The sequence below is a fragment of the Dama dama genome, chromosome 12 (genome assembly GCF_033118175.1).
Source record: "Dama dama isolate Ldn47 chromosome 12, ASM3311817v1, whole genome shotgun sequence".
Taxonomy (NCBI): Eukaryota; Metazoa; Chordata; class Mammalia; order Artiodactyla; family Cervidae; genus Dama; species Dama dama.
The window spans coordinates 71,808,337-71,834,913 of NC_083692.1; the positions used below are offsets into that span (position 1 = coordinate 71,808,337).

At 40.2% G+C, this 26,577-nt stretch overlaps 1 protein-coding gene across 3 annotated transcripts in view; it reads right to left on the reverse strand.

Moving 5' to 3' along the window:
• Nucleotides 1-268: 268 nt before the first annotated feature.
• Nucleotides 269-26,577, reverse strand: part of FMN1 (formin 1) — a 441,751-nt gene continuing 415,442 nt past the window's right edge. For all 3 annotated transcript variants that reach the window (XM_061157645.1, XM_061157643.1, XM_061157646.1), the window contains 2 exons: nucleotides 10,017-10,101; nucleotides 269-8,820 (listed from right to left, as the gene is read on the reverse strand). In XM_061157645.1, the coding sequence (XP_061013628.1) occupies nucleotides 8,776-8,820; nucleotides 10,017-10,101 (130 nt within the window). In that variant the 3' untranslated portion in view covers nucleotides 269-8,775. The remainder of the gene's footprint in view (nucleotides 8,821-10,016; nucleotides 10,102-26,577) is intronic.

Here is a 26,577-nt window from a genome sequence, read left to right on the forward strand (position 1 = left end):
ACAACTGAGACCATGCTTGGCTGGTTTTGTCTGTTTGGTGTCAGCCTTGAATGCCTAGCCAGATTTCCCACTGTTGGTGTGGAGAACAGAGGAGAAAGAAGAAAATGCGAATGATGGACTTACCGAGATCCAGCTTTTGTAGTTCAGCAGTAATGCTGCCCTTAAGCAATAATGCAAGTTAGAAATGATTGGTATTCTCCACATTAGAGCACTGTTGGGATACTATCTTAAATGCCTCTTGGAAACAGATCTGCACTGCACACCAGACAGACATAAAACCAAAATTTATTAAAATACCCTTAGCATATTTACAATTGGAAGCCATGAATGCAGTTCTCTGCAAGTTCCAAAAAAATAGAATTCTATCTCTTAAAACAAATTAACAGAGGTATCAACAGTAGGATAAATATAATCTTTCAGAGATAGACGTCTTTGAATAGACAATCTACATTTTCTAACCAATATATATATTATGTACAAAAATACAATTGATGTGGGGACCAAGTGATGTCAAGAAGGAAAAATACACACACACACACACATATATATTCATTATGTACACATCAGTATTGATTCCTTCACCTTTTCTTTTTAAAAATAAATACTTCATTTGGTTTGCAAATAACATTTACAAGTTCAACTAGAGAGCATTTCTCAGTTTTGACAAAATTAAATATGCAAATTAGAAACACATATTTTTAAAAATTTAAAGGGAAAAGAAATACCTGAATCCAATTAGCTTATTACATTAAAAAAATATCCACGAGTATGTAATGTAAGCGTTCATGTCTTTAAAGTGCCTTCTCATTTCTCAAACTGTCTTCATTATTGCATAAAAATCCTTTAAGATTACATCTACAGATTGGTCTAATAATTAAACAGAGAAGTCAACTTTTTTCTAGGTCAAATGGTTGAATATTTAAGATACGCTTAAACTTTCTTTTTAAGTGCTTTCAAGAGGGTAACAGTTATTGCTGATCTGAAAATAACCACAAATTGTCAACATCCTGATCCAGCTTCATGAAGATGTCTGAATCATGAGTAGTAGTAAGAACTGAGGGGCAATAAAAAGCCTGTGATTCAAAATATTTGCACAGAATTCAGTCACTTTGTCCAGCAGCACAGAGATTCAACACTCGAGTCTTACGCCTCATAGCTGGTGACCTGGACTGATTTATACATTTATCAAAAGAATGGTCCTTCATTAGACAGTTTTAAAGTAAAACTCTCTGGGAAACTGAGAAGGACTGGAACCACCCCTCTCCTCAAGCTTCTTAAAATAAAGTAGAATAATAATAAAAAAAGAAATGTATTTTCCATCTCTTTTATGGATTTTTCCCTCTTTGCTTAAGTGATGAGGTGGTGCTGACATTAACAAGAAGCAGTCACAAGGCTGTGTCTCTCTTGGTGACAGCAGAGCTCCCTGTCCACAGGGCTGGGGGATGGAGCATGGGTGTGGGACGAAGGGGTGAGGGCTCAGGGGCACTTCAGGTGTCTGTGCGGGAAAGAGGGAGAGAAAGCTGGGTCCTGGAGAAACAGTAAAGGGAGGCAAATGTCACTGTGGGATGTGAAGGAAAGGGAGGCAAAGCAGAAGTACTGAAAGGAGAAAAATGAAATGAAGCTTGATGCCAAAATGAATTTTAAACAGGCAGAGAGGAAACAGGAAGGTTCATGGACAACTGATACCATGGAAATTAATCTGATATTCAATGGAGTTATTTCAGCAAGCACAGGCCAGTCCACTGGTATGTATCTGCTTTTCCAGCACACCATCAAGTGTGGACCAATACGAGATACCGGGCACTCCCACTGCCCTCATACATATGCCCTGAGCTTCTGTTGAAAGACTGCCCATGATACAACCATGGCAACAGTCACCAGCTCCCTAACAATGCATTATATCAGCAAAACATTACACCCTGACCTTGTTCAAATTTTCCTTTTCTACTGTCTATTTTTCTCCATCATCCCATTGCTTGCAATCTCATAAGGCAAAATGAAGACACATAACTGCAAGGATCAAATTAATTTTCGGAAACAGGATCGAGGGTGTTGCTAAGAAAATTAAACCCCAAAGGTCTTGAAATAATTTACATTTCTGTTAGGCCTGATTCTCATTAGGACACTGACTGACTTCATTCGGGTTCTGGGCATGCAGGCCACTACTGACTCTTCAGGCCAAAGCACGATCCCCTAAATCAAAGCCCAGGGGCACTCTGCTTCCCGTGCTAGTCGACGAAAAGGAAAAGACTATGATGAATCAACGACTTGTTTTCTCCAAAGAATCTTAACAATTATTCAATTTCTAATTTTAAAAATTTCTTTTGAGGAATATCTTCGATTGTTTCTTTAAAGAGAAGTCCCCTCTTCTTAATGCTTATGTTCTTCAAAGAATCTACATCCTACTAACAGTAGGGTCACATTATTTGTATCTTGAGAAATTAAAGAATTGTAAAATTAATATTTGGCATAGATTCAGCTCAAAATCCCATGTGTGCCACCCTGGGCTAAGAGAATGGTCACTAGACTTTCCCTCTTACCCATGGATTTATTTCTAAAGGAAATGGACGTCTTTAGAGGATTTTGCAGGGGGCAATCTGAGTGGGTTGACACTTCATGCCTTGGTGGTCAGATGTGAAGGAATAAGATTATAGACAGGAACAAGTTGCCAAGAACAAAGGGGGAAAAATGAGCTACTTATAGTTCGCTGAAATCTATCTAAGATGTATAGATTATAAAGCTCTTAATCTCTTTGGGGGAGAACAGTATAATCTTTGTATGCTATGTATACAATTTTATATACTTCATGGAAACCTGGAATTCAAAAATCCATCCCAAGAGATCCCAGAAAGTTGTGCATTCCTAAATACACCTATCAACCATGTCATGGGGCAGTGGAGGATAACTTCCTTTATACTCAGTGGTCCATGGGACTAGCCTTTCCTTCTGGAAAACTGACCCATATGAATAAACAAAAATACATTTGTTTCATGAGACAAGAGTGGAAGCAAGTCTGAGAAGAGAAAAGGGAAGGAAAGCATGTATAATTTTGCCAAAGATGTTGACAGACCTCTGGGAATGCATGCCTGAATACATTAGATTTTTTTACTTGATATACTAAGTATAACACACTGCCAGCTCACACTATATATGGGGAGAAGTACTCATTCTCTTTTAAGACATTCTTACAGCTTCAAAGACAGAAGAACCCCTTGGTGTCTGCACGGGTAGAATTTAGGCAAACACTCAGCCTACAAAACAGCTTAAGGGTGGTAGAAGGTTGTTTATTCCATGGAGAAGAAGGCCAAGTTGCTGTGGGAAATTGGGCTTATTTGCATTTTTCTCACCCAGTGCTACTGAATTTCACACAAAGCATTAAAAAAAAAAAAAAAAAGAAAAAAACCAGCCCACAGAAGTCTATGAATAAGCTTTCAGAAAAGGAGATACAATGGAGATTCTTAGTATATTTAATATTAAAAAATAGAAAGTTATATGAGATGGAATGTAGAATAAATTAATGGCTTTAGCCACCACTCTATATAAAAACTTGAGATTAAACCAGTCTTCCCCAGATTATAGCGTGAAGAAGATATTCATGAACAAGTGTTCCAGAGACATAATACGCAAGAATGAGTTTGAGCTCTGACTACAGTGAACCATCATATCAGAGAAGGGAGGACAAGAAGAAAAAGGTGCTCTGTGTTACTGTTTATCACCAGGATGACTGAGAGAGGAGCTGGGGCTGGAGAGGAAATGAATCCAGAAGCACCATTGAGGACAGTCTGACCTACCAGATGAGGCTTGACTTGCCCCGCTAACCTCTTCATTGGTAGAAACCTCATGGGCACCTTAGGAGACAGAGACATCTTGCTGACGTTTTTCTATCTTCACATTTCCAAGTCAGCTGTCAACTACAAAAATTTCCCAAATGCTAAGTTTATATCAGAGTGTTGATTAAGGGTCTTGGAAGAAATAAAACTACTGAACTGGATTCCAGTCTGACATGTTAATACTCTGGAATTCACTACTTCCCAGCAAAGCACTGATCTGGGAGGGTCTGGTAGATTGCCCGCTCCCTGGGAGGGGAAATGAAGAACTGTGAAACTAAATTTCAGTGCCTCTAACAAGGTGTCAACAACTGACGGGTTTGCAGAAATGACACAAAATGAGCCTCCGAGTCACATACAGCGATGTAAGTGAGCCCAGTGATGCCTGGATTCAATCACTAATGGAGTTATAAATACAATTATGTGAGTCTCAGGGAGCCAGACCCGCTGAGGCCTGTGCCAAAAGGTGCCTTTAAGTGACTTCTGCACCAATAACAGACAAGGTTCCATCCAGCCAGACTATTTCTCTCCATAGCTGGAAAATGGAAATATGATCAACCGAGTTATTTACATTTTGGAAAAGTTAAAAACTAGCCATTCATTTCAAATACTGTAGACTTGTCTGCACAGACTTGTTTCTCTTGTAGATTTCTTTATGACAACAAAGTAGCTGACATGAATGAAAGTTCATTTCTTTATTCAGTCCACTCTCTTTAGCTGTGTTTCTACGGTAAAAACCTGATAAATGAAGTGTGGTATTTATGGTTTTCTGGATGGTCCATCCATTTATGAACTGCTCTTACAAGAGAATCAGAGAAAGGAAATTTTAATTGTCTAACACTTCTTTCTCTACATACCACTTCTCTCTGTATGTGATTTTTCCAAAAATTAATTGTTCAGAGCAATACTTCACTCTCTTAAATCCACTCTGAAAATTGCCTGGTTTAGGCTGAAGTCTCAAGTGGGCAGTTAAGAGCTTTTGCTTTGTCCACACTCATCAGCCCTCACAGCTGTTCAAACTCTTACATGCTTAGGACCTCTACAATACTGGGTTTCACAATATGTCCTTCTTTTGTGATTCAGGAACTAATTACTTTGTTGACTTCCAAATCTCTGATGCTTCTTTTCCCCTTCTACCTTTTGGTCTTTTTGTTTTAAAATGATGAGAACGGGCAAGATCAAAGAAAAATGAAGCTCAAATCTAGTGGAGAGTCCTTGTTAGCAATTTTTAGACTATTTACACTAATTATAGAATGGGATATTTGATATTTGCATCAGTTATTTTGAGGGGGAAAGCTATGTTTTATTGACTTCTTCCTTCCTCTTCACACAGAAAACCCCAAATTGGTTTTATTTTTGTTTGGCAAGGGTGGCAGTACTACAAAACAGACCAATTTAGAATATCAGGGAATGAAGTTCCCATGTCAATGTTACCGTCTGGTTACTGGGAAAGAGCCCACCGGTCTGCACTTTAATTCCCTTTCATATTCTGGCTGACTAGGTGCTGTCTCTGTGTGCAACGATCTATGTCTGTGACACCAGGCAAGAATGAAATGGAAATAAAACATCATGTCCAACAAAGACGTAAAATTAAAATTTCCCCATGCAGGTGGTATAATCTAGAGAGAGAGATGTGCAATCCCAGTCCAACAAGCAAATCTTTATCAAAAATACACTTACATATCTTTTGATACATCTGATCACAGTCTTGGAAGGACTGTACCAATGACTCCTTCACCTTGCTGAATACTACCAAAGAGTTTTATTCCTTCCTTTAATCTTCACCAACAGCATATGAGCTTTTAGGGAAATGCCTTTCCTTGTGGTATTTATGAGAAAAGGAGGTGCATCAGAGCAGCTGAGCAGGTGTGTAGCTTCTACCATTCTCACCGGGACGAAAAGAGGACTGGAGACCGGAGTCAAACCTGGCATTCAGTTTCTCATCATGTTGCCCACTGTTTTGGCTAAAACATTTGAAGATGGAAGAGCATGACTGGATCTCTTTACTCTACTTCTCAGATTTCAGACTTTTTTCTTCATAGTTCCTAGGTAGTTGCAATGAATGTTTAAAGAGATTTCATAGACATCAACTCAAGGATTCAAAAGGTAACTTCTGAGCAGCAGGTCTATCACCTTTGATTCCTGGGCCTTGACCATCACATCATTCATTTCTTCTTGGCTACCTTTTCCCTTTTTTTTTTTTTTTTTAACCATGCCTCTGCCCATAAACTGCCTCTTCTTGGGTTAAAAAGTCATAGAGCACACCCCCTCCTCACTTGATCCTCAATACTTCATAGGCCTGTTTTTTACCTAACATGTTTATATAATGCTTTTACGTCATATATGATATACTTGTGTGCTCGATGATTATGCAGGTTATGCAAGAATCTGAACTGCTATCCACTATGCCCTCAGCTTTAATGAATCTTAACTAGGCAGAGATGATGTTGTTATAAGTTAAGGTATTTCTCTGAATCAGACTAGTAAGTCAAATATGTCTGGTTAGACGCAGAGTAGAAATACTGGCCACTGTCCCTCTTGTGCAGGCAGGGCTGTGCTAAGAACAGCCAGACATGCCCAAGCTGCTAAGTGTACCCCAACTACTTACTCCTGGGTAGTTAACACAATCTCAGCTGCATTTTGGATGGGTCATTCTCTCAGGGCCTCCAGGTTGTTTTAGATGGTCCACCTTAGACAAAGTCTTGTGAACTTTTACCAAGCATCGGGTCAAGTTACAAATGAGGGCACCGTAACACTGAAGGACTTGTATGGACTTGGGAGGGGTGTCCAGATACCTAATGCAGGATGCAAATTGGGTGAGACTCATGGGAGTCCTGCCATGGTGTCTTCACACACTAATTGGTATATTGCACTCACTAGGTTTTCCCAACAGAGGTAGGCAAACTTTGCTCTTTAGAAAAGGCTTTATTTTACTGCCAATTTCTGGTCTGTCCACTAGAATGAAATCCAACTTGAGCATGGGTAAAACAGGCGCTTTTTCTTTTGTCTGATAATACTAGAAGGACTGGGGTAGCTGTAAGCAAGATTTGTTTCAAGTTGAGGAATTTCTTAGGTCCTCACCATTAAGTGAAAATGAAGAGAAAAACAATCGAAGAAAGCAGTATGAAAGGCTTGCTCACAAGCAACTGCTATTAGTCATGTAAGTTCTCACCAGCTCTTCTGTTTTGCTTGTCTCATTCTTTTATTTTTGGGGGAAAAAAACAAACCATGTTATTATATCACCCCCCCCCCCCTTTTTTTTTGAATTATTAGAAAGAGTGGCTAGCACCTGCGGGAATATGGCTTTGTGACTAGATTTGATCCTGACTGCATTCCTGGGCATTGTATTAGGATATGGTGCTGCTTTAATTGGCTGTATCTATTATGGGGTCCCCGTGGGGGCTGATAACTAGCAGGCAGGTCCTGGGTAGACACTCAGGTACCTGGCAAGTTGAGAGATTCTGGCAAGATGCTGGGGCAAGGGGCAGCTCACACATGACCAGCAGATGGGGAAGGGTTTTAAGGTTTCTGCTCTTCTCTAGATGGTCTTCCATCAGTTGGGAGGAGAAAGCTTGGACCTCTCTCCTTTCAAGACTGAAACCTGATAGGCTTTGATCCTTACTTCAGTTCACCCCAAGTCTCACTTATCCTCTCACAGCATAGGAGAGTGGTTTAAGGTAAAAATGTCAGGAGAGAGGTCCAAGGTGGTTTTCCTGTGACTCTAGAGGCAGTAATCACACAGGCTTCCAGGGTCAGAAAAAACTGCCTATTGAACTCAAAATTCAATATCAGTGTAATCACCTTCTTCCCATTTTGATGTAAAGAACTTTTTTTTCTACTCTCTCTTTTTGGGACATTAACCCCCACTCCCCTGCTTCAACCATAGGTCACATGTCTGTCAGTCAAGGTCATGATAAACAGCTGCAAGTAGCATTTTCTCTCTTGTCTAGACACTGCCTCCTGGGGTGCGTGGGAGAGGCCCAGCCATATTCAGTCCCAGAACCTGGTGTATTGCTAAGCTGCAGGTCAACATGGTGGATCCACTCATAGATGATTTGAGGAGTGAAATGTACTCTGACTGACACTGGGTCACTCATCAAAGCAGATGCTTTGACCCCAAGTCTGTTGCTGCTCAGTTATCATAGTTTTTTTTTTTTTTTTTTTCCTTAAAAGAAAGGGTAGAGAATTCCTAGTGGCCTAGGAAACCTCAATGAACTGATATGAAAACAGAAGAATGGGTCTTGCCAAATGGCTGATGCCAACGACCTGTATTATAATTTGTTCTCCAGAAAGAAGTTTATGACTATTTAACCCCCTTCTCCATCCATGTATAAATCCATTTTCTGTTCTTTCTAGCACATGAAAAACAATGAAAAAATAACCATTTCTTGAGTGTGGGGCATATAGTCTTGGGCCTCTTAAAATAATTCTGGTAAGTCTCAACATTTTTGGCAAGAAGGGTGCTTCAGGATCTTGCTGCAATAGAATCAAAATTAAGATCAATAATCAAACCAGCAGGCTTGATTATTGTAAGGATCAAGGCTTGAACTTGCTCAAGGCAGCTGTCACAAAAAATCCATCTCTTCTTCTGTCACAAGTTTACATATATCATGCCTGGGTTAGAAAGCTTGAGGTCTCTGATTTAAAAAAAAAAAAAAGAAGAAGAAGAAGAAAAAAAAAAACTCGAAAATCTTGGTAATTCTCTGGTCTTGTAGCAGAGCAAACTTTGGACCTTTGGAAGAAACAGTTCTCAAATATTTCTTCAGCAGCATTTCATTGTTGCTATGGCTTAACAAGGGGCTTCTTCAAGAAGGCACAGGGTGCTCAGAAAGAGATGAGCAAAATAAACATGAGTGACATATCTTTTGAAGACTTCTTGTAGCATTGGTGTTACAGAGGATCATGCGGGTACTATGCCTCACCATCATTGCTTTCCCACATCTCTGTGTTAGTTGGTGCTCACACTGGCTTCCTTCTGACGCAGTCTTTCCTTCTGTTATTTGAGACAAAAACTGAGTTAATTATTATTCCTTTTTCTAAATTTTCACCTTTCTCAAATTTTGATATGTTTCTCGAATGTTGATCTACGATGCTGAATAGAGTTGTACCAAATGCCCTAGAAATGAGAGGACAGAGGCCTGGGGAAGGAGCAGTGGATAATGAAGGAAGAAGACAAAAATCTGAGTTGAGCCCACTGCCACCAAAAATATAGACATACCATATAAAGATGAGTGTACCGAATACGCCACCAAATGGGCACAGAATGTTTCCATTCAGGTAGGAGCTCTGTAAGCCAACCATGGCTGTCCCTGATGAAGTCGTACGGCCCTGACTTCCCCGTTTCTCACTCAACATGCGCTGAGCTGCTGATGCGGTTGTTAGGAGGACGTCATTGTTGGTTAACAGAAATCATCTCACCTTTACCCCCACTTGGGTGGTCAAAGGATTTAAAGCAACTGGCAAAAGTACTAGTGAAGAATAAGGAAGCAAAGTAACTTCACAACTAGCAAAATACAACTAGTAAGTGGCTAAGCTGGGACTTGAACCTCTATGCCTTGGGTTCCTAACCATTCAGCTATTCCAACTGTATCGTGGAGATTCCTTGTGATCAGTATTGCCAGTGGGACTGTGGAGGACAGCTTCCCTTCATGGCTAGGAAGACACACTAGTCTGCTAGTTTCTATCCTAGGGAGAGCAGTCAGGGGACCAGTCAGCAGTCTGGTTCTGGTTTTTGCTATCCGTCTGAGAAGTGATCTTAGGTAGGCTGTATCTTTCTGCATCTCAGTTTTACCAACTATCAAAAGAGGCTACTCCCTGCCCCTTTCTTTAACAAGGATAAGGAATTGGTGAGGGTAAAATGCTTCAACAAGTTCAGGAGAAGGGTACTTTGAGATGAAGGGGATCCCGGCGTGAGGTGCGATGGAGAAGGGTGTGAAATGGCAAGTGACTACACTTGGTTTATCGGGAAAGGACCGTGTTTGAATTTGCTGGCAGAGCACAAAGCCGGGTTTCGCGCCTTACTCTGTCCTCTCCTGTGTCCTTTCTTACCACGTGGAATCCTGGGATGGGAACTGAGAATACGTATACTACTCATCCCTCTGAGTTTTATCCCTAAGATTTAGGCCCACTCCTGGGTGCACCTCAGTTATAATGAAAAGTCTTGAGGTTCTGATGAAAAATGCATCTCACCAGACTAGCCGTGGGGTTGATTTTCTTTGTCTCCACTTTCTTCTCTGCTGTTAACTTGCTGACTGATTCCTGAGCCATTTTCAATCTGAAATCAAAACAGGGAGTGGGAAGGAGAGAGGAGGAAAAGAAAAGAAGAGAAAAAAAGGAAAGAAAAAAGAGGTCAGGTTAAACAGAAATCCAAATGCTGTTGAATTAATCAGTTAGCAGTCTGAAATATAAGGGGTGGCTTTTCAGTGCTTTTCATTAAATTCAGACTCTGTGAGGGTATCTCCGCTGGGGTATCAAAACTGATCTTCCTCCACTGACCGAGCAGCTCACTGAGATCTGCCTGGGAAATCTGTGCTTTAGTGACCAAGGTAAGAGTTTCTGATCTATGGAATACTGGATGGACTCCCTGCACTCTAAGGGCACACCCCAAGGCTATCTGGGCTTGTGAGCCACTCAGCAGACAGGATAAACACAATCTGAAAAACCAAAATTTTGGAGAAACATACAAAACTGCAAATATTAAAATCCACCAGAGAGTTCCCTGGCTGTCCAGTGGTTAGGACCTGGTGCTTTCACTGTCAGGGCCTCTGGTTCAATCCCTGGCTGGAGAACTAAGATCCTGCAAGCCTTGCAGCACAGAAAAAAACAATAAAAAATCCACCAGTTCACATCAAGAAAGTCAAAAGACAACCTACAGAATGGGGAAAATATTTGTAAATCATGTATCTGATAAAGGACTTACATTCAGATTACATGGATAGCTTACAAACTCAAATAAAAAGACAAATCACCCAACTTAAAAAATAGGCAAAATACTTGACTAGACATTTCTCCAAAGACAGACAGATGGCTCATAAGCACATGAAAAGATGCTCAACATCATCACTCAGAGAAATACAAAGCAAAACCACAAGGAGATACCACTCCTAGCCCCTAGGGGTGGATAGAATTAAAAAGAAAGACAATAACAAGCGTTGGAGATGAGGATGTGAAGAAATCAGAATCCTTATGCCCTGCTGATGGAGCTAGAGAATGGTACAGTCACATTGGAAAACAGTTTGGCAGCTTTTCAAAACGTTAAACATAGTTAGCATATGACCCAGCAATTCTACTACTTGGCATATAAATATATGTATATCCAAGTAAATGAAAATATTTGTCTATAAAAAATATATGTATGAATTTTTAGAGCAGCATTATTTAAAATTATTTAAAACAGCCAAAGTAGAAACAGTCCAAATTTGCATCAGCTGATAAATGAATAAACAAATGGTGGTATATTAACACAACAGAATATTTTAAGGAATGAAGTCCTGGACCATATTAAGGAATGAACTGCTGAATGAAAGCTACATCATGGGTGAACCTAAAAAAATCCATTTCATTAAAATAAATGAAAGAAGCCAGCTACAAAAACCCACATACTATATGATTCCATTTATATGCAATGTCCAGAGTAGGCAAATAAAAGAAACATAGAGTAGCAATGCCAGGGGCTGGGGGCAGTGGAGAAGTGGGAGTGACTGCTAATGAATAAGGCGTTTCTCCTAAAACTAGGGATCAGTGATGATTGCAGATCCTTGTGAATATATGGAAAACCATTGAATTGAACACTTTCAAAGGGATAAATTTTACAGCATGTGAATCATATCTCAATAAAGTTGTTATAAAAAACCCAATTCCACAACATGACATTATTTTTTACTCAGTTTATCAATTCAACAAGGCAGTATTTTTCAACCATCAGATTGGAAAATCTAACAGTCAGAGAATGTCAACTGACATTGAGGACAATAATGGGTGACAAGGACCCAAAACATGTATGAGGGTGTGTAAATGTGTACAGCCAGCTTTGGCAGCATCAAGTGAAACTGAACACATACATACCCTATGAGCTATCAATTCCTCTTCTTGGGAGATACCCAAAAGAAAATGTTATCATTAGACACAGGGCCTTCATTGTTGCAATATATGCAATAATGAAAAATTGAAAACAACCTAATAATCAGGTTCAAGAGGATACAGGATAGATGATAAGAGCAAACAGTAACAGCTGACATTTACAGGGTGCGTACTCTATGCTAGGTACTCTTCTACCCGCTTTATTCGAATTAAGCCATTTAATTCTCCCAACAACCCTGTGAGGTAGAAACTTTCACTGTTTGCATTTTATAGGTCTTAAGCACCATGCTGTCGTCGTGCATGTGCTCGGTCGTGTCCAACTCTTTGTGACCCCACGGACTGTAGCCCATCAGGATCCTCTGGCCATGGAATTCTACAGGCACGAATACTGGAGTGAGTTGCCACTGCCTATTCCAGGGGATCTTCCCAACCCAGGGACTGAACTGGAGTCTCTGCATCTCCTGCACTGGCAGGCAGATTCTTTACCACTGAGCCATCTGGAAAGCCCAAGCACAGTGCAGTGATGCTTATATATTATATTCATTTAACAGAATATGGTAAAACTGTGAAAATGAATAAACTAAATCTGTGAATGAAAATTGTGGATGTCAGAAACATGATATTGAAAGAGTGACAAATTCTGCAGGGTGACAGAGTGAAGAGGCCATCTAGCCTGGTGGTGAAGTGCTCAGCTCCAGAGCCTGACTGCGGGATTAATTCTCAGCCCCAGTACTTATCAGCTGTGTGACCCTGGGCAAGTGACCTCTCTGTGCACCTAGAAAAGGAGATAACAACAGTGTGGGCTATGCTGGGTCACTGAAAGGACTGAGAAAGTGCTGCTCCAGGCAGAGTGTAATCATTCAACATATGTTCACTACTATTGTTACTGTGTGTGTGTTATGCCAACTTGTGTATATGCTGGGGAGTAGTGCCCACGAAAGACTGATCACAGATGCCTGCACCTGTATGTAAACCTCTATTTATACTTATATGCAGACTGGAAAGAGACTAATTTCATGATAGAGGTTATCGCTAGAAAGATGGAAGAAATGACTTTGGGCGGTAGTATGTCTAAAGGAGAAGAGGGTGGCAGAGGATGAGATGGTTGGATGGCATCACTGCCTCAATGGACATAAGTTTGAGGAAACTTCTAGAGAGACTGAAGGACAGGGAAGCCTGGCCTGCTGCAGTCCATGGGGTTGCAAAGAGTCAGACACAACTTAGCGACTGAACAACAACAACAAATGTCAAATAAATTTCATTTTTATCCACAATATTTCATTTACAATGATAAAATCTTAAAAGAATATGTGGCAAAATGTTAACAATTTTAGGTGGTGGGAATATGGGTGTGTTGTGTTACCTTTAACATGTTTACTTAAAAATTTCTTCAAAAATGTTTTATGTTTTTGAATGTCTTTGTTTTAAAAATATCTTCAAATCAAAGACATAAAAACATGAACATGCTTTTTTTCAGGGCCTCAAATCTGAATCTTTTACTCATTACTAATCCCATACTTGCTTAATACTGAACAAGTGGCTGAGCACCTTAGCTCGTTACTTCATTTTGCACAATTTGTTTGAAATACACACTTCATAATCCAATCTCCCTGCCCACATGCACAAGTTAGTTCAATGAATTCAACATGCTGACTTGTGCATCAGAAAAGAAAAATGAGACAAAGATGAGCAATGATTTATGTAACCCAAGAAATGCATATGCAGAGCTGCCGTGAGAACAAGCTCTGGCATAGGTCTGACATATATACCACACTGCCTACTAAACTTTTCTGCTTGTAGCAATAACTGTCACCATACCCACATAAGAAAAGAATGCACTAGAAGGATCAAATCCTGTTCAGACTGCATTGGAGACCAATCAGTAAGGGATCTGCAAACAAGATGAGGCCATGGTTTGTAGCATCTTCTTTCCTTGGTTTTCTCCAGCAAGATTTGTTTTCAACAAGAGCACCTATTGTTCATCCTTTAAACCCAAATCCAATGGAATCGCTTGGAATTACTATTCCTCCTGCAGCTCCCTAACTTTTAGGAAATTTGAGGGTTATCTTTTGCTTAAGTAGTTCCTTTTCACCTTAGAATTCTGATCTCTTCTTCCAGAATCGGTCTTCTACCATGATCCAGGCTCAGCATTGCCTCCCCCGATTCCCATACTTCTTAGTAGTTCTGCAATCACTTTCCATGTTCTCTCAGTATCCGGGGGGGATGGTGATTGGAAAAGGGGAGTTAAGTAAACCAGGAGATAACCTAAGGTCCTGTCCCCACTGCTAACCATTTCCTATTGCTCTGTGACTGTTCTGTAGACTGAGGCTCTCGTGCATACCCCACGTTTCCGAGGACAATTTCGAGCTCGGTGATTCTATCTTGCTATTCTCTAAAGATTCTCATTCTCATTATGATGTCTCCCTTTCAGAGGGCACTCTAAAAAATCAGAAAGGACTGAGAAGAATCAAACCTTGGTACAAAGTAGATTCAGGATCAGTGAGGCTTGATTTTAACTCCAACTCTGCCAGTTGTTAGACAACTTGGAGTGAGTTAATCAACTTTAAGTTTCTATATATATACATATGTATCATATATGTATGTGTGTGTGTGTGTGTGTGTGTGTGTCTATGTTAGCTGCTCAGTCATGTCCGACTCCTCAACCCCATGGACTGTAGCCCACTGGGCTCCTCTGTCCATGGAATTCTCCAGGCAAGAATACTGGAGTGCATAGCCATTCCCTTCTCCAGGGGATCTTCCTGACTCAGGGATCAAACCTGGGTATTGTGCATTGAAGGCAGATTCTTTACAGCCTTAGCCACACAGGGAAGCCCCCAAACAAACAAAAAACTACAATCATATATACATAACATTAATTACATGGTGTTTCTGTGAGGATTAAATTAATTAACATATCTAGATCAAACTGCCAACATCCGTTGGATCATAGAAAAAACAAGGGAATTCCAGAAAAACTTCTGCTTCACTGACTATGCTAAAGCCTTTGACTGTGTGGATCACAACAAACTGTGGAAAATTCTTAAAGAGATGGGAATACCAAACCACTTTACCTGCCTCGTGAGAAACCTGTGTGCAGGACAAGAATTAACAGTTAGAACTGGACATGGAACAATGGACTGTTTCAAAGTCATGAAAGGAGTACGCCAAGGCTATATATCATCACCCTGCTTATTTAACTTATATGTACAGTACATCATGCAAAATACCCAGCTGGATGAAGCACAAGCTGGAATCAAGATTTCCAGGAGAAATATCAATAACCTCAGATATGCAGATGACACCACCCTTATGGCAGAAAGTGAAGAGTAACAAAAGAGCCTCTTGATGAAGGTGAAAGAGGAGAATGAAAAATTGGCTTAAAACTCAACATTTAAAATGCTAAGATCATGACATCCAGTCCTATCACTTCATGGAAAATAGATGGGGAAAAAAAATGGAAACAGCGATAGACTTTATTTTTTGGCACTCCAAAATCACTGCAGGCAGTGACTGCAGCCATGAAATTAAAAGACGCTTGCTCCGTGGAAGACAAGCTATGAAAAACCTAGATAGTGTATTAAAAAGCAGAGACATCGCTTTGCTTACAAAGGTCCATATAGTCAAAGCTACGGTTTTTCCAATAGTCATGTATGGATGAGGGCTGGGCCATAAAGAAGGCTGAGTGCCAAAGAATTGTTGCTTCTGAACTGTGGTGTTAACTGAGAAGACTCTTGAGAGTCCTTTGGATTGCAAGGAGATTCAATCAGTTAATCCTAAAGGAAATCAGTCCTGAATATTCATTGGAAGGACTGATGCTGAAGCTGAAGCATCTTGATGCCACTTGATGCAAAGAGCCGACTCACTGGAAAAGACCCTGATGCTAGGAAAGACCGAGGGCAGGAGGAGAAGGGGGCAACAGAGGATGAGATGGTTGGATGGCATCACTGACTCAATGGACATGAATTTGAGTAAACTCTGGGAGTTGGTGATGGACGGGGAGGTCTGGCGTGATGCAGTCCATGGGACTGCAAAGAGTCGGACATGACTGAGCCACTGAAGTGAACTGAACACCTAATAAAGGATAACCATTAAGGAATCTTCCCTCACAGAGATAAAGGAACTCCTGAAGAATGCATGACAATAGTTTCTGACTATAAATAGTATTAATGGAGCTGCTAGTTAAATATTATCTTGCAATAATATTACTTACATGTGTTCTGAAAGCAAACCAAATCAACTAACGCTATTATCCAGAGATTCAGCAAACCAAGGAACTCAATTCAACTTTTTCTGATCTGAACACAGATTTTAAAAGTCATAATGAGAAGCTATACTTTGATGCAGGCATGACATACATTTCTCAACCAAATAAATCAGTTCAGTTCAGTCGCTCAGTTGTGTCTGACTTTTTGTGACCCCATGAACTGCAGCATGCCAGGCTTCCCTGTCCATCACCAACTCCCAGAGCTTACTCAAACTCAACTCCATCCAGTCAGTGATGCCATCCAACCATCTCACCCTCTGTTGTTCCCTTCTCCTCCCACCTTCAATCTTTCCCAGCATCAGGGTCTTTTCCAATGAGTCAGCTCTTTGCATCAGGTGGTCAAAGGACTCGAGTTTCAGCTTCACCATCAGTCCTTTCAATGAATATTCAGTGTTGATCTCCTTTAGGATGGACTGGTTTGATCTCCTTGCAGTCGAAGGGACTCTTCAAGAGTCTTCTCCAACACCACAGTTCAAAAGCACCAATTCTTTTGTGCTCTGCTTTCTTTATAATCCCACTCTCACATCCATACATGATTATTGGAAAAATCATAGCTTTGACTAGACAGACCTTTGTTGGCAATGTCTCTTGCTTTTTAATATGCTGTCTTGGTTGGTCATAACTAATCTTCCAAGGAGCAAGGGTCTTTTAATTTCATGGCTGCAGTCACCATCTGCAGTGATTTTAGAACCCAAGAAAATAAAGTCTGTTACTGTTTCCTTTGTTTCCCCATCTATTAGCCATGAAGTGATGGGACTAGAAGCCATGATCCTAGTTTTCTGAATGTTGAGTTTTAAGCCAACTTTTTCACTCTCCTCTTTCACTTTCATCAAGAGGCTCTTTAGTTCCTCTTTGCTTTCTGCCATAAGGGTAGTGTCATTTGACTATCTGAAGTTACTCTTATTTCTCATGGCAATCTTGGTTCCAGCTTGGGCTTCATTCAGCCTGGCATTTCGCATGATGCACTCTGCATGTAAGTTAAATAAGCAGGGTGACAGATGCACTCCTTTCCTGATTTGGAACCAGTCTGTTGTTCCATGTACAGCTGTAACTGTTGCTTCTTGACCTGCATACAGATTCCTCAGGAGGCAGGTCAGGTGGTCTGGTATTCCCATCTCTTGAAGAATTTTCCACAGTTTGTTTTGATCCACACAGTCAAAGGCTTTGGTGTAGTCAATAAAGCAGAAGTAGATATTTTTCTGGAACTTTCTTGCTTTTTTGATGATCCAATGGATGTTGGAAATTTGATCTCTGGTTCCTCTGGCTTTTCTAAACCCAGCTTGAACATCTGGAAGTTCATGGTTCACGTACTGTTGAAGCCTGGCTTGGAGAATTTTGAGCATTACTTTGCTAGCCTGTGAGATGAGTGCAACTGTGCAGTAGTTTGAACATTCTTTAGCATTGCCTTTCTTTGGGATTAGAATGAAAACTGACCTTTTCCAGATAAGTAAATAAGAAACTATTTCAACTTCAAAAGAAGATTGAATCTATTTCCTCACAATTTCCCCAAGTTTCTTTGATGTAAGTATCATAAATAAAATTTACATTTCAAATTATAGAATTTATGAGTAAATATATTTTTTCACGTTAACCCTGTTTTTCTCATAACCAAAATAACACTTGTTCCTTACAGGAAAATTCTATATTTATACATGAAAGGATTATATTTTCAAATTATATTACATAATTAAAAGTATAAAGAAAAAGCAAGGCTTACTGGCCATTTAAATACTTTTCTGGGAATGTAATTAAGACACAATGGGACAGTTATGGAAAATTATCACATACAAATCTCTCAGCTAGACAGTAAGATACATGAGGGCAGAGATGGTGGCTATCATTTTTATTGCTGTGTTCCTAGCCCTTGATACAGTAGCTGGCACACATTTACATGCCATAAAGAGACCTACAGAACAAAATTTTTAAAAAATCCTTTACTTCCTTAAAATACTGCTCACCTGAATTTTTTAAAATGCGGAGTCCTTGAGGCTGCCTGGGCATACACATACACAGTTGCATGGCGCTTCTTCATTTAATGCACTCCCACCACTTCTTGAGATTCCCAGTTTTTGAACAAGGAGCTCCGTAAATTATAAGGTTGGTCCTCTCTAAGACTTTCTTGGACATTTAAGGTTATTTTATTAACAAAATGTAATGTTTTCCAATCCTTTTTTTCCATGGCACATTTATTACATAAAGAAAGAAATCTGGTTGGATAAAGTTCATACCTCCCGTCAAGGTTAATTTATTTCACTGTGTTGCAGTCATGTTATGCACCTGTTTTTTACACAAGACCAGAGCTTCTCAAAAGCAGGGGATAGGACTTCACCTTCTTTCCTTCACATTTTGCACTGTAAAATGGCATATAGTATGTGACCATAAAACTGAGTTAATGAATTAATAAATAATTATAAGTCATTAACCTCCAAACTGTAAAAACTTAGGTCTCAAGAATGGTTATGCAGAAAATATTCAAGTCCATTTCGGTGCATGAAAATATAAAGTCACCATAATATCACCAATGCTCAATGCTCAATGACACCACCCTTATGGCAAAAAGCAAAGAGGAACTAAAGAGCCTCTTGATGAAAGTGAAAGAGGAGCTGGCTTAAAACTTAACATCAAAAAACGAAGATCATGGCATCGGGTCCCATCACTTCATGGCAAACAGATGGGAAAACAATGGAATAGTGACAGATTTTATTTTCTTGGGCTCCAGAATCACTGCAGATGGTGACTGCAGCCATGAAATTAAAAGACGCTTGTCCTTGGAAGAAAAGCTATGACCACCTAGACAGGATATTAAAGAGCAGGGACATTACTTTGCTGACAAAGGACTGTATAGTCAAAGCTATATATTTTTTTTCCAGTAGTCATGTATGGATGTGAGAGTTAGACCATAAGACTGAGCACCGAAGAACTGATGCTTTTGAACTGTGGTGTTGGAGAAGACTCTTGAAGAGTCCCTTGGACTGCAAGGAGATCCAACCAGTCCATCCTAAAGGAAATCAGTCCTGAATATTCATTGCAAGGACTGATGCTGAAGCTAAAGCTCCAATACTTGGGCCACTTGATGCAAAGAACTGACTCACTGGGCAAAACTCTGATGCTGGGAAAGATAGAAGACAGGAGAAGGGGACAACAGAGGAAGAGATGGTTGGAAGGCATCACTGACTCAATGGACATGAGTTTGAGCCAGCTCTGGGAGTTGGTGATGGACAGGGAATCCTGTGTGCTGCAGTCCATGGATTCGCAGAGTCGGACATGACTGAGTGACTAAACAACAACCACAATGCTCAAAGCCAATCCTGCAAAATACAGACCATCAAGTTCTCATGAGAGTCTCTAAATATCCTTACCATTAGAGGTCAATGTTCATGGTGGAGGGCAAGGCTATTTGTCAATAGTTTTTGTATCATATGATATGAAACTTATACATGCATGCTAAGAGACAAACACTTAAAAATTCTGACCAGCTAGCTATGTTACATATATTGTCATAACAGAGCATATAGGCAGGTCTTAAAAACCACCTTGACCTGAAAAGAGATCGATATTTTTTTTTTTTTTTTTTTGATAATTGGTTGATCAATCAGTTGGCCAGTTAAGTCTGTCTGTCTCTCAAAAATGTCCTTTAAAAACTGGTCAAAGTGTCCTGTACCTGCGGTGCTCTGGTAGTCATGTGGGAAGAAACTGAAGAGAAGAGGGCCGGCAGTGTGATTGGCCAAGGGGGATTTAAATGAATGCAAATTCAGTTTCCATCAACTCCAGGAGGTTTAAACAAATGTGAGCTAGCGTGGGTAATGCAGAGACTTCACACAGAATCCAAAGTTCTGGCCTCCCCTAGAAAACTAGAAGGTATGGTAACAGTGACTGGCATTTGTCTGAGACCACACCTCAGTCTGCAACACTTGCCATCACTGCCCGACGCTGTGAGGTGCTGCCAGCCACCAGCTTGTTTGCACATACCTGGCACACTTCAGTCATTTTTGCTGCCTGCCTGGATTCTCTAAGCTTCCAAGTTTTGGTCAGAAACTTGCTGGAAGGCTACTGTGATTTGAGAGCACAGGGGTGAGGGCCTAGATTACTAAAATAGTCTTTGAAATTATCTAGTCCCCTCTGATGCATCCTACTGATGAAAATGATATCAATGAATAACACATCACTCTAAGAATGGCATCTCCCTTCTCAAAAAAGTCTCAGTGACTCCCAGTCAACCACAGCCAGCATAGCAAAGGTTTCCTGTAAAGAGCCAGAGAGTCAATATTTTAGACTTTGTGAGCCGTAGGGTCTCTGGGACTACTCAACTCTGCTGTTGTAGCGTGAAAGGAGCCCTACAATGATGTGACTGAACGGCAGTGCAATGCTGCGTTCTAAGAGATTTATTTACAAAAGCTGGCTGTGAGGTGGCTTTGGCCCACAGGCAGGAGCTTGCTGATGTTTGAACTATAGTACGTTGCTGTTGTATAGTTACTAAGTCACGTCCAGCTCTTTTTCGACCCCATGGACTGATGTCTGTCAGGCTCCTCTGTCCATGGAATTCTCACGTCAAGAATACTGGAGTGGGTTGCCATTTCCTTCTCCAGGGATCAAACCTGCGTCTCCTGCATTGGCAGGTGGATTCTTTATCACTGAGCCACCAGGGAAGCCAGAACTACAGTATAGGATCCAGAAAATTCCTTACTCTGGCACTCAATGCTCCCCCTGTTTTAAATGTAGTTTACTAGTCTATCTTACCTTTTCAGACCCAGATCTAGTTTAATACTATCCTTGGGCAAATCACTTAACCCTTTAGAGCCTCAATTTCCTCATCTGTTAAAAGTGGAAATAGGGACTTCCCTGGAGGGCCAGTGGTTAAGACTCAGGGCTTCCACTGCAGGGGGTGCAGTTTCGATCCCTGGTTGGGAAACTAAGATCCAGCTAGCCAAAAAAAAAAAATTTTTTTTAGGTGGAAATAATATCACACCTAAAGAGCACAATTGCTATGAAAACTGAAGAAACATATTATCTGTGATTACTTATCAAGCATCCTTTCCTTCACTTCACTCCATGCGTTCCTGTCCTGGTCAAACTCCTCACTCTTCTTTGTACCAAGGCTCTTCTCTTCCCTGCATCTTGCTCTGACTGTTCCCTCAATGACTTTTTTACTCAATTCCATGTGTTCAAATTCTTCCCATTCTTCTCATCCCAGCTTAAGTGCCAGCGTCATGAAAGCTTCCTTCATCTCTCTTAGTCATAAGTAATTGCTCTTTTCTCAAGCAAAAGGGCACTTTGCCCCTCTCTTAAGGCACTTAGGAACTTTTCCTCTTAGGACTGTAGAGGTGTCTTATTTCCCTTAAACTACTGGAACCACTTGAGGACAGCCATTATGCCTTCTGCATATCTGAGTGTCCTCCCTGATCCCACACTTAGCACTGTGCTATCCACCAGTCAGTTGTTAGCAAATGTCTAAGTGACAAATGACTTGCACTGACAATTTTTACCCCCTTCCTTAAACAAGCATAAATGTTTAGTAAATACCCAGAAGTTGTAGAAAAATTATTTTCTGCATTTAGCTTTGGGGGGAAAAAATATCACGTAAAAGCATTTAAAAATCTAGCTCTAGTAAATCTAGCTGGTTGAGTCCTACATATGGAAAAGGAAAGGATGCTCAAGGCCACCCAAATGTGCTAAATATTTACACATATCAGATTATGTACACATTCCAGGATTCCTGAAAGTATCCACACTGCTTTGTCCCCAAGGAGACTGAGGCTCCGTGAGGTTATACCACTTTTCCCAAGTCTGGAATCCACCTCTCTCACTTAGGAAATAAGAACTTTTTTGCATTCAGTCAAAGAACTGGGTAGACAAGTTCTAACCTCCTCGGCTCCACTGCTCATGGACTTATTTTTGGCCCTGGCCTAGATCTTGGTTCTATTTTTGTTTCTTGTCTAAATATTTACTCTAGACTATCACACACAGTTGCTCATGATTACTCGTAGAAGAATACCTAAACTTGATTTCAAAGATGACATCTCACACCCTCTGAAAAAAAATCTGAAATACAGGGAGAAAAACATAGAAACAAGTTAGAGAAAGAAAAGAACTACTTTGAATTTACAAATGCTTTAGTAAAGTTGATTTTTGAGAACCTTTTCTTCCTTCTTGTTATAATGTATCTCTAGAGACTTATTGAGGGCCCCAGTAAATTTCAGTTGCTGTTAAAGGTTACTGGGGAAAGACATGAATATGAGACAGGGCGGTGACATGTGTCCTCTGACAGTCCTGCTCAGTCTTTATTCCATAGAAATAATTCACAACCTTGGATAGTTGGGGAGGGAATTCTGCTTCTACTCCTTGGTTGCAGAGGAAATTCTGCTTCTATGTAGAAAGCTCCAAGAAAATATTATTCCCATCCTCAATGAAAAGATCTGGATAATGGACAAAATCACACTTTTTCTTTAACCCATCAGAAAGCTGGGATCACAAGGCAGTTGAGGGAACTGCATTCCAAAGAGTGATATATCTTTCCATTCAAAGGCTCAGATTCTCCATACTACAGCCTCCTTTTCTGGAAGATCTTAAAACTGGGCATACTTTGGAGTTTCTACAGGCTAGATATGTATTCCTGCAGCTGAATGAAACCAACTCAGAACCCAGACTTCTGGGAGACTGAAGATGTCTTTACTCTTTTGACATCTAGTTTTTCATTGATTCACAATGTACAAGGCAGAATATACTGAAATCATCCTGAACTTTATAATAACAGATGTGCCTTCATTTTTAACCATAGGGATTGGGCATACTAGCCAACCAAGAAGTAAATGAGGTACAGGAGATGGGGTAGAGTGTTAGGCTGTTTCGTACTCCATGTCACTAATGGAATAACCAATGACTTAGAGCAGCGTTCTCAAATTGTCTTCCAAAATACCTTAAAACTCAGCAAAGGTGCCTCAGGAAAAGAAGGAAGCATTAAGGATTCTCTTAACTCCAGCATCTGCAAGACTGCTTCAACCAGAAAAGTTAAATTTTTTTTGTTTAATATATTGAGGTTCCATGAATGTTTTTATTTGCATTAAAAAAAAAAAAAAAGCTCTTAAAAAAAAAAAAAAGTTGGAAAACCCTAATGTATGGAACTCAGTGGAACCCACTGAATTTCCTGGGAGAAGGAGAAAAAAACGACCTTCTTGTCCAGTAGAACGAGAGCCAAGAGAAGTCTTCTTCTTAAAGAACTGTCCAGGGATCTCTGGGAGATAAAGAGCTGATTAAGAAGACAAGGCCTCTCAGAAGAATGATTCTTCTGACAGCCATAGTCACCAGATTCCAGCTTTGAGGCTTTAATAAAATATCAACGCTTTAAAAATCAAAACACAGCCAGTTCTGCACTCTCCTCTGCTTGATACTTTCCAGAAGTGTTCTAAGCCTGGAAGATCAACAGCCTCTGACAAAGACTTACAGACAGGCATTGTGGGGACAGATTCAGAGGAGCTGAAATGTGGGAAAATTAAGTGCCCATGGGAGCATCCACTTACTTCCCTGTAATAAAGACATTACATTTCATTACGATTCATTTTCTTTGTGTTTTTGTGCTGGAAATTTTAATTGATCTTCCTGATTTCAGCCCTATTCTACTTTTCCATTTCTGCTTACTTCCTTTGCTCTTAATACCTTAGACTGGAGATGAAATGAATCCAATTGATTATACCCTAAGATTCCTTCCAATTTAATTGACTGCAACTAACATTTTCTTTGGGTCATCTGTACTTTCCTGTTTCCTTTCTTTCCCATTACAAATAACTGTCTGAACTGTAACAAGACTGTCAGCCTATTAACCTCTGAATAACTCTTATGTATAAGCCTAGGTTATATTTTTAATTTAAAAAGTCACACAGGCAACTCACTGCTGTCTGGACACAACTGATCTCAAATCATAGCTCAGGCTGAAATCTACAATCTAAAGAGTGGGGTTAATTTCAGCACTTAAAAATGAGTAAGTGTTCTGGAAAAGGCAAAACCATGGAGACAATAAAAAGATGAGTGGCTGTGGGGCAAGAAGGAGATCTGAATAGACAAAGCACAGAGGAGTTTTAGCACAGTGAAAAATACTCTGTATGATATCAGATGTTATAATAGATTATATTACTACACAATTTGTCAAAACTCAGAAAATGGACAACACCACCAGTGAACCCTAAAGCAAAAACAATGGACTTTGGGTAATTATGGTGTATCAATATATTCATCTTTGGTTAAAAAAAAAAAGTGTCATTATGATGAGTGACGTTGACAATGGAGGAGGCTATGCATGTGTGGGGATGGGAGGCTATACAGGAATCTCTGTAGGAAATCCACCTACCTCTCAATTTTGTTGTAAACCTAGAACTGCTCAAAAAAAAAATTTACAAAAAGAAAAAAAACAGGTAGATGACTCCCACAAATTACCATTCTGTTTTAAACACTTGTTGGTGCAATTTGTTAGAAATTCTCTAAGTGATGATGATGAATTCATTTCAGCACGTAGAAAACAGATAATCTGGTTATATTAGCAGGACATACTTGTTAATAACTCATTCAACTCTTGTAATGTTAACAATGGGACTGAGGAAGTGACGCAGGATTACAGGAGTACAGTTTTACTTATAGTGCCACTAGCTTCAAAGAAGAAGCTCTGTTATCCATCCAGGATGGTGTGACCTAGAAACATTAACCACTGCATGACCCACACCATCTACACATCCTCACTGAAGATTTTCAAAGTCAATGGCTTTGGGAACATGGGTGGATGAAGGCAAAGGAAAGAGCGGCATTACAGGGACATAGTTCATGAAAAGCATGTTGGTAAAAGCATGAAATCTGACCAGCTGTAATGTAAACCTGTTTAAAGAAGACTTAATATCACTCATCACTAGAGAGGTCAAAATAGTCTAGAAAGGGGGCACAGCAGGCTCTGAGCGCCAGTATGTGTAGTAACGGGTGTCTGAGTCAGCGTGCTGCCGTGAATAACACCCAAGGTCCCCGAAAGAGAGGATAAGAAAAGCTAAAGATCCAAACAACTATGTCACTAGGCTTATCCTAAACTTCAAAAACATGTGAACCAGAATCTACCAAGTATGAGAGTTCTTCATTCTGGTGGCTATTCTGAAATACACAGAAGAACATGATCGGCAAAGGGACGTGAGAAAAACATGCCCTTGTCTGTGGCCTCGTAAATTCCAGCATGGACCTCTTTGAAGGGTGGATAAGGTTTTTGTGGGATGGGAAAGGTATTGGCACCTACTGAAGATCATGCTTCTAAATAAATGTCTTGCCAGTCTGGCTTCCCAGGGTGGGTTGGCCTTACCAGTCATTATTAGGGACATCTTCTATAAGTAAAGTGCTATTATAATAAAGTGCTATTTTTATGGTTTCCCTTTAGGAGAAAAAAACAAGAGACACTGTATAAGAAGCTGCAGAGATGAAATACCAACAGATTATTCACTCCCCTGCCATGATCTCCTTGCAGCCTTGAACTAAGCAGCGTCAGGTCAAGGAGCCAAGAATACTATTCAAAGAGACTTTGGGGAAGCCTGGGAGTGGCTTGATTGCTTAAGAGAGTTCAGTTGTACATAGTTTCCGGTACTTTAGATGGAGAAGGCTGAGGTATTTTCCTCATTAGGATTCCCTGCAGCACAGACGGTATTAACATCATAGGGGTTGTTTTTAACGTGCTTTTAGAAGGTGTTGCTATGTCAGGGTATCCTTCCAAACACCGCCTAGTAGCCTGGACATTAGAAGGAAGGTATGGGCACTCTGTAAAATTTCTCTACATCTTTCGATACTCCTCAAGTGTCCATAGGTACTGTCCTCAGTTCACTGAGTCAGGACATTTCTCCACACCAGGGTGGGGGGAAGAGGGCAAAGGTCCAGCTTGGGTTCTAAATAATAAGGGCAGGAGATCCGTGCAGGGGCTGTAGGAACTGCCCTTATTTCTACCTGCCTTGAGAACACTCCTTCATGAAGTGTGTTTCTGAATTCTTGATAAAACTACTACACAGAGATACTATTTATGAAAGCCAAAGAAATAAAGTCACTCTTTATTGTCAGTAAAGAACCAAAAATACAATATATGTATAACTGAACCACACTCCACCTAAAACTAACATGATATTGTAAATCAACTATACTTCAATTAAAAAAAAAAAAAAAACCTACAACACAAAGATTAAACTCATCATCTCCTCAATGTAAACAGACATTTCTCCCTCACTGCAGCAGCTGATGGAAACATCATGAACTCGTCTATGTGGAATGTTTCTGAAGGGTAAGAAAATAAAACCCCAAGAAGACAGCCATAGACAATATGAAATAATGGGTAGCCTCAAAATCATTTATCTCAGGCAGGCCAGCAGGGCTACAGACTTGGGATAGACGCACACTCTTCTATGC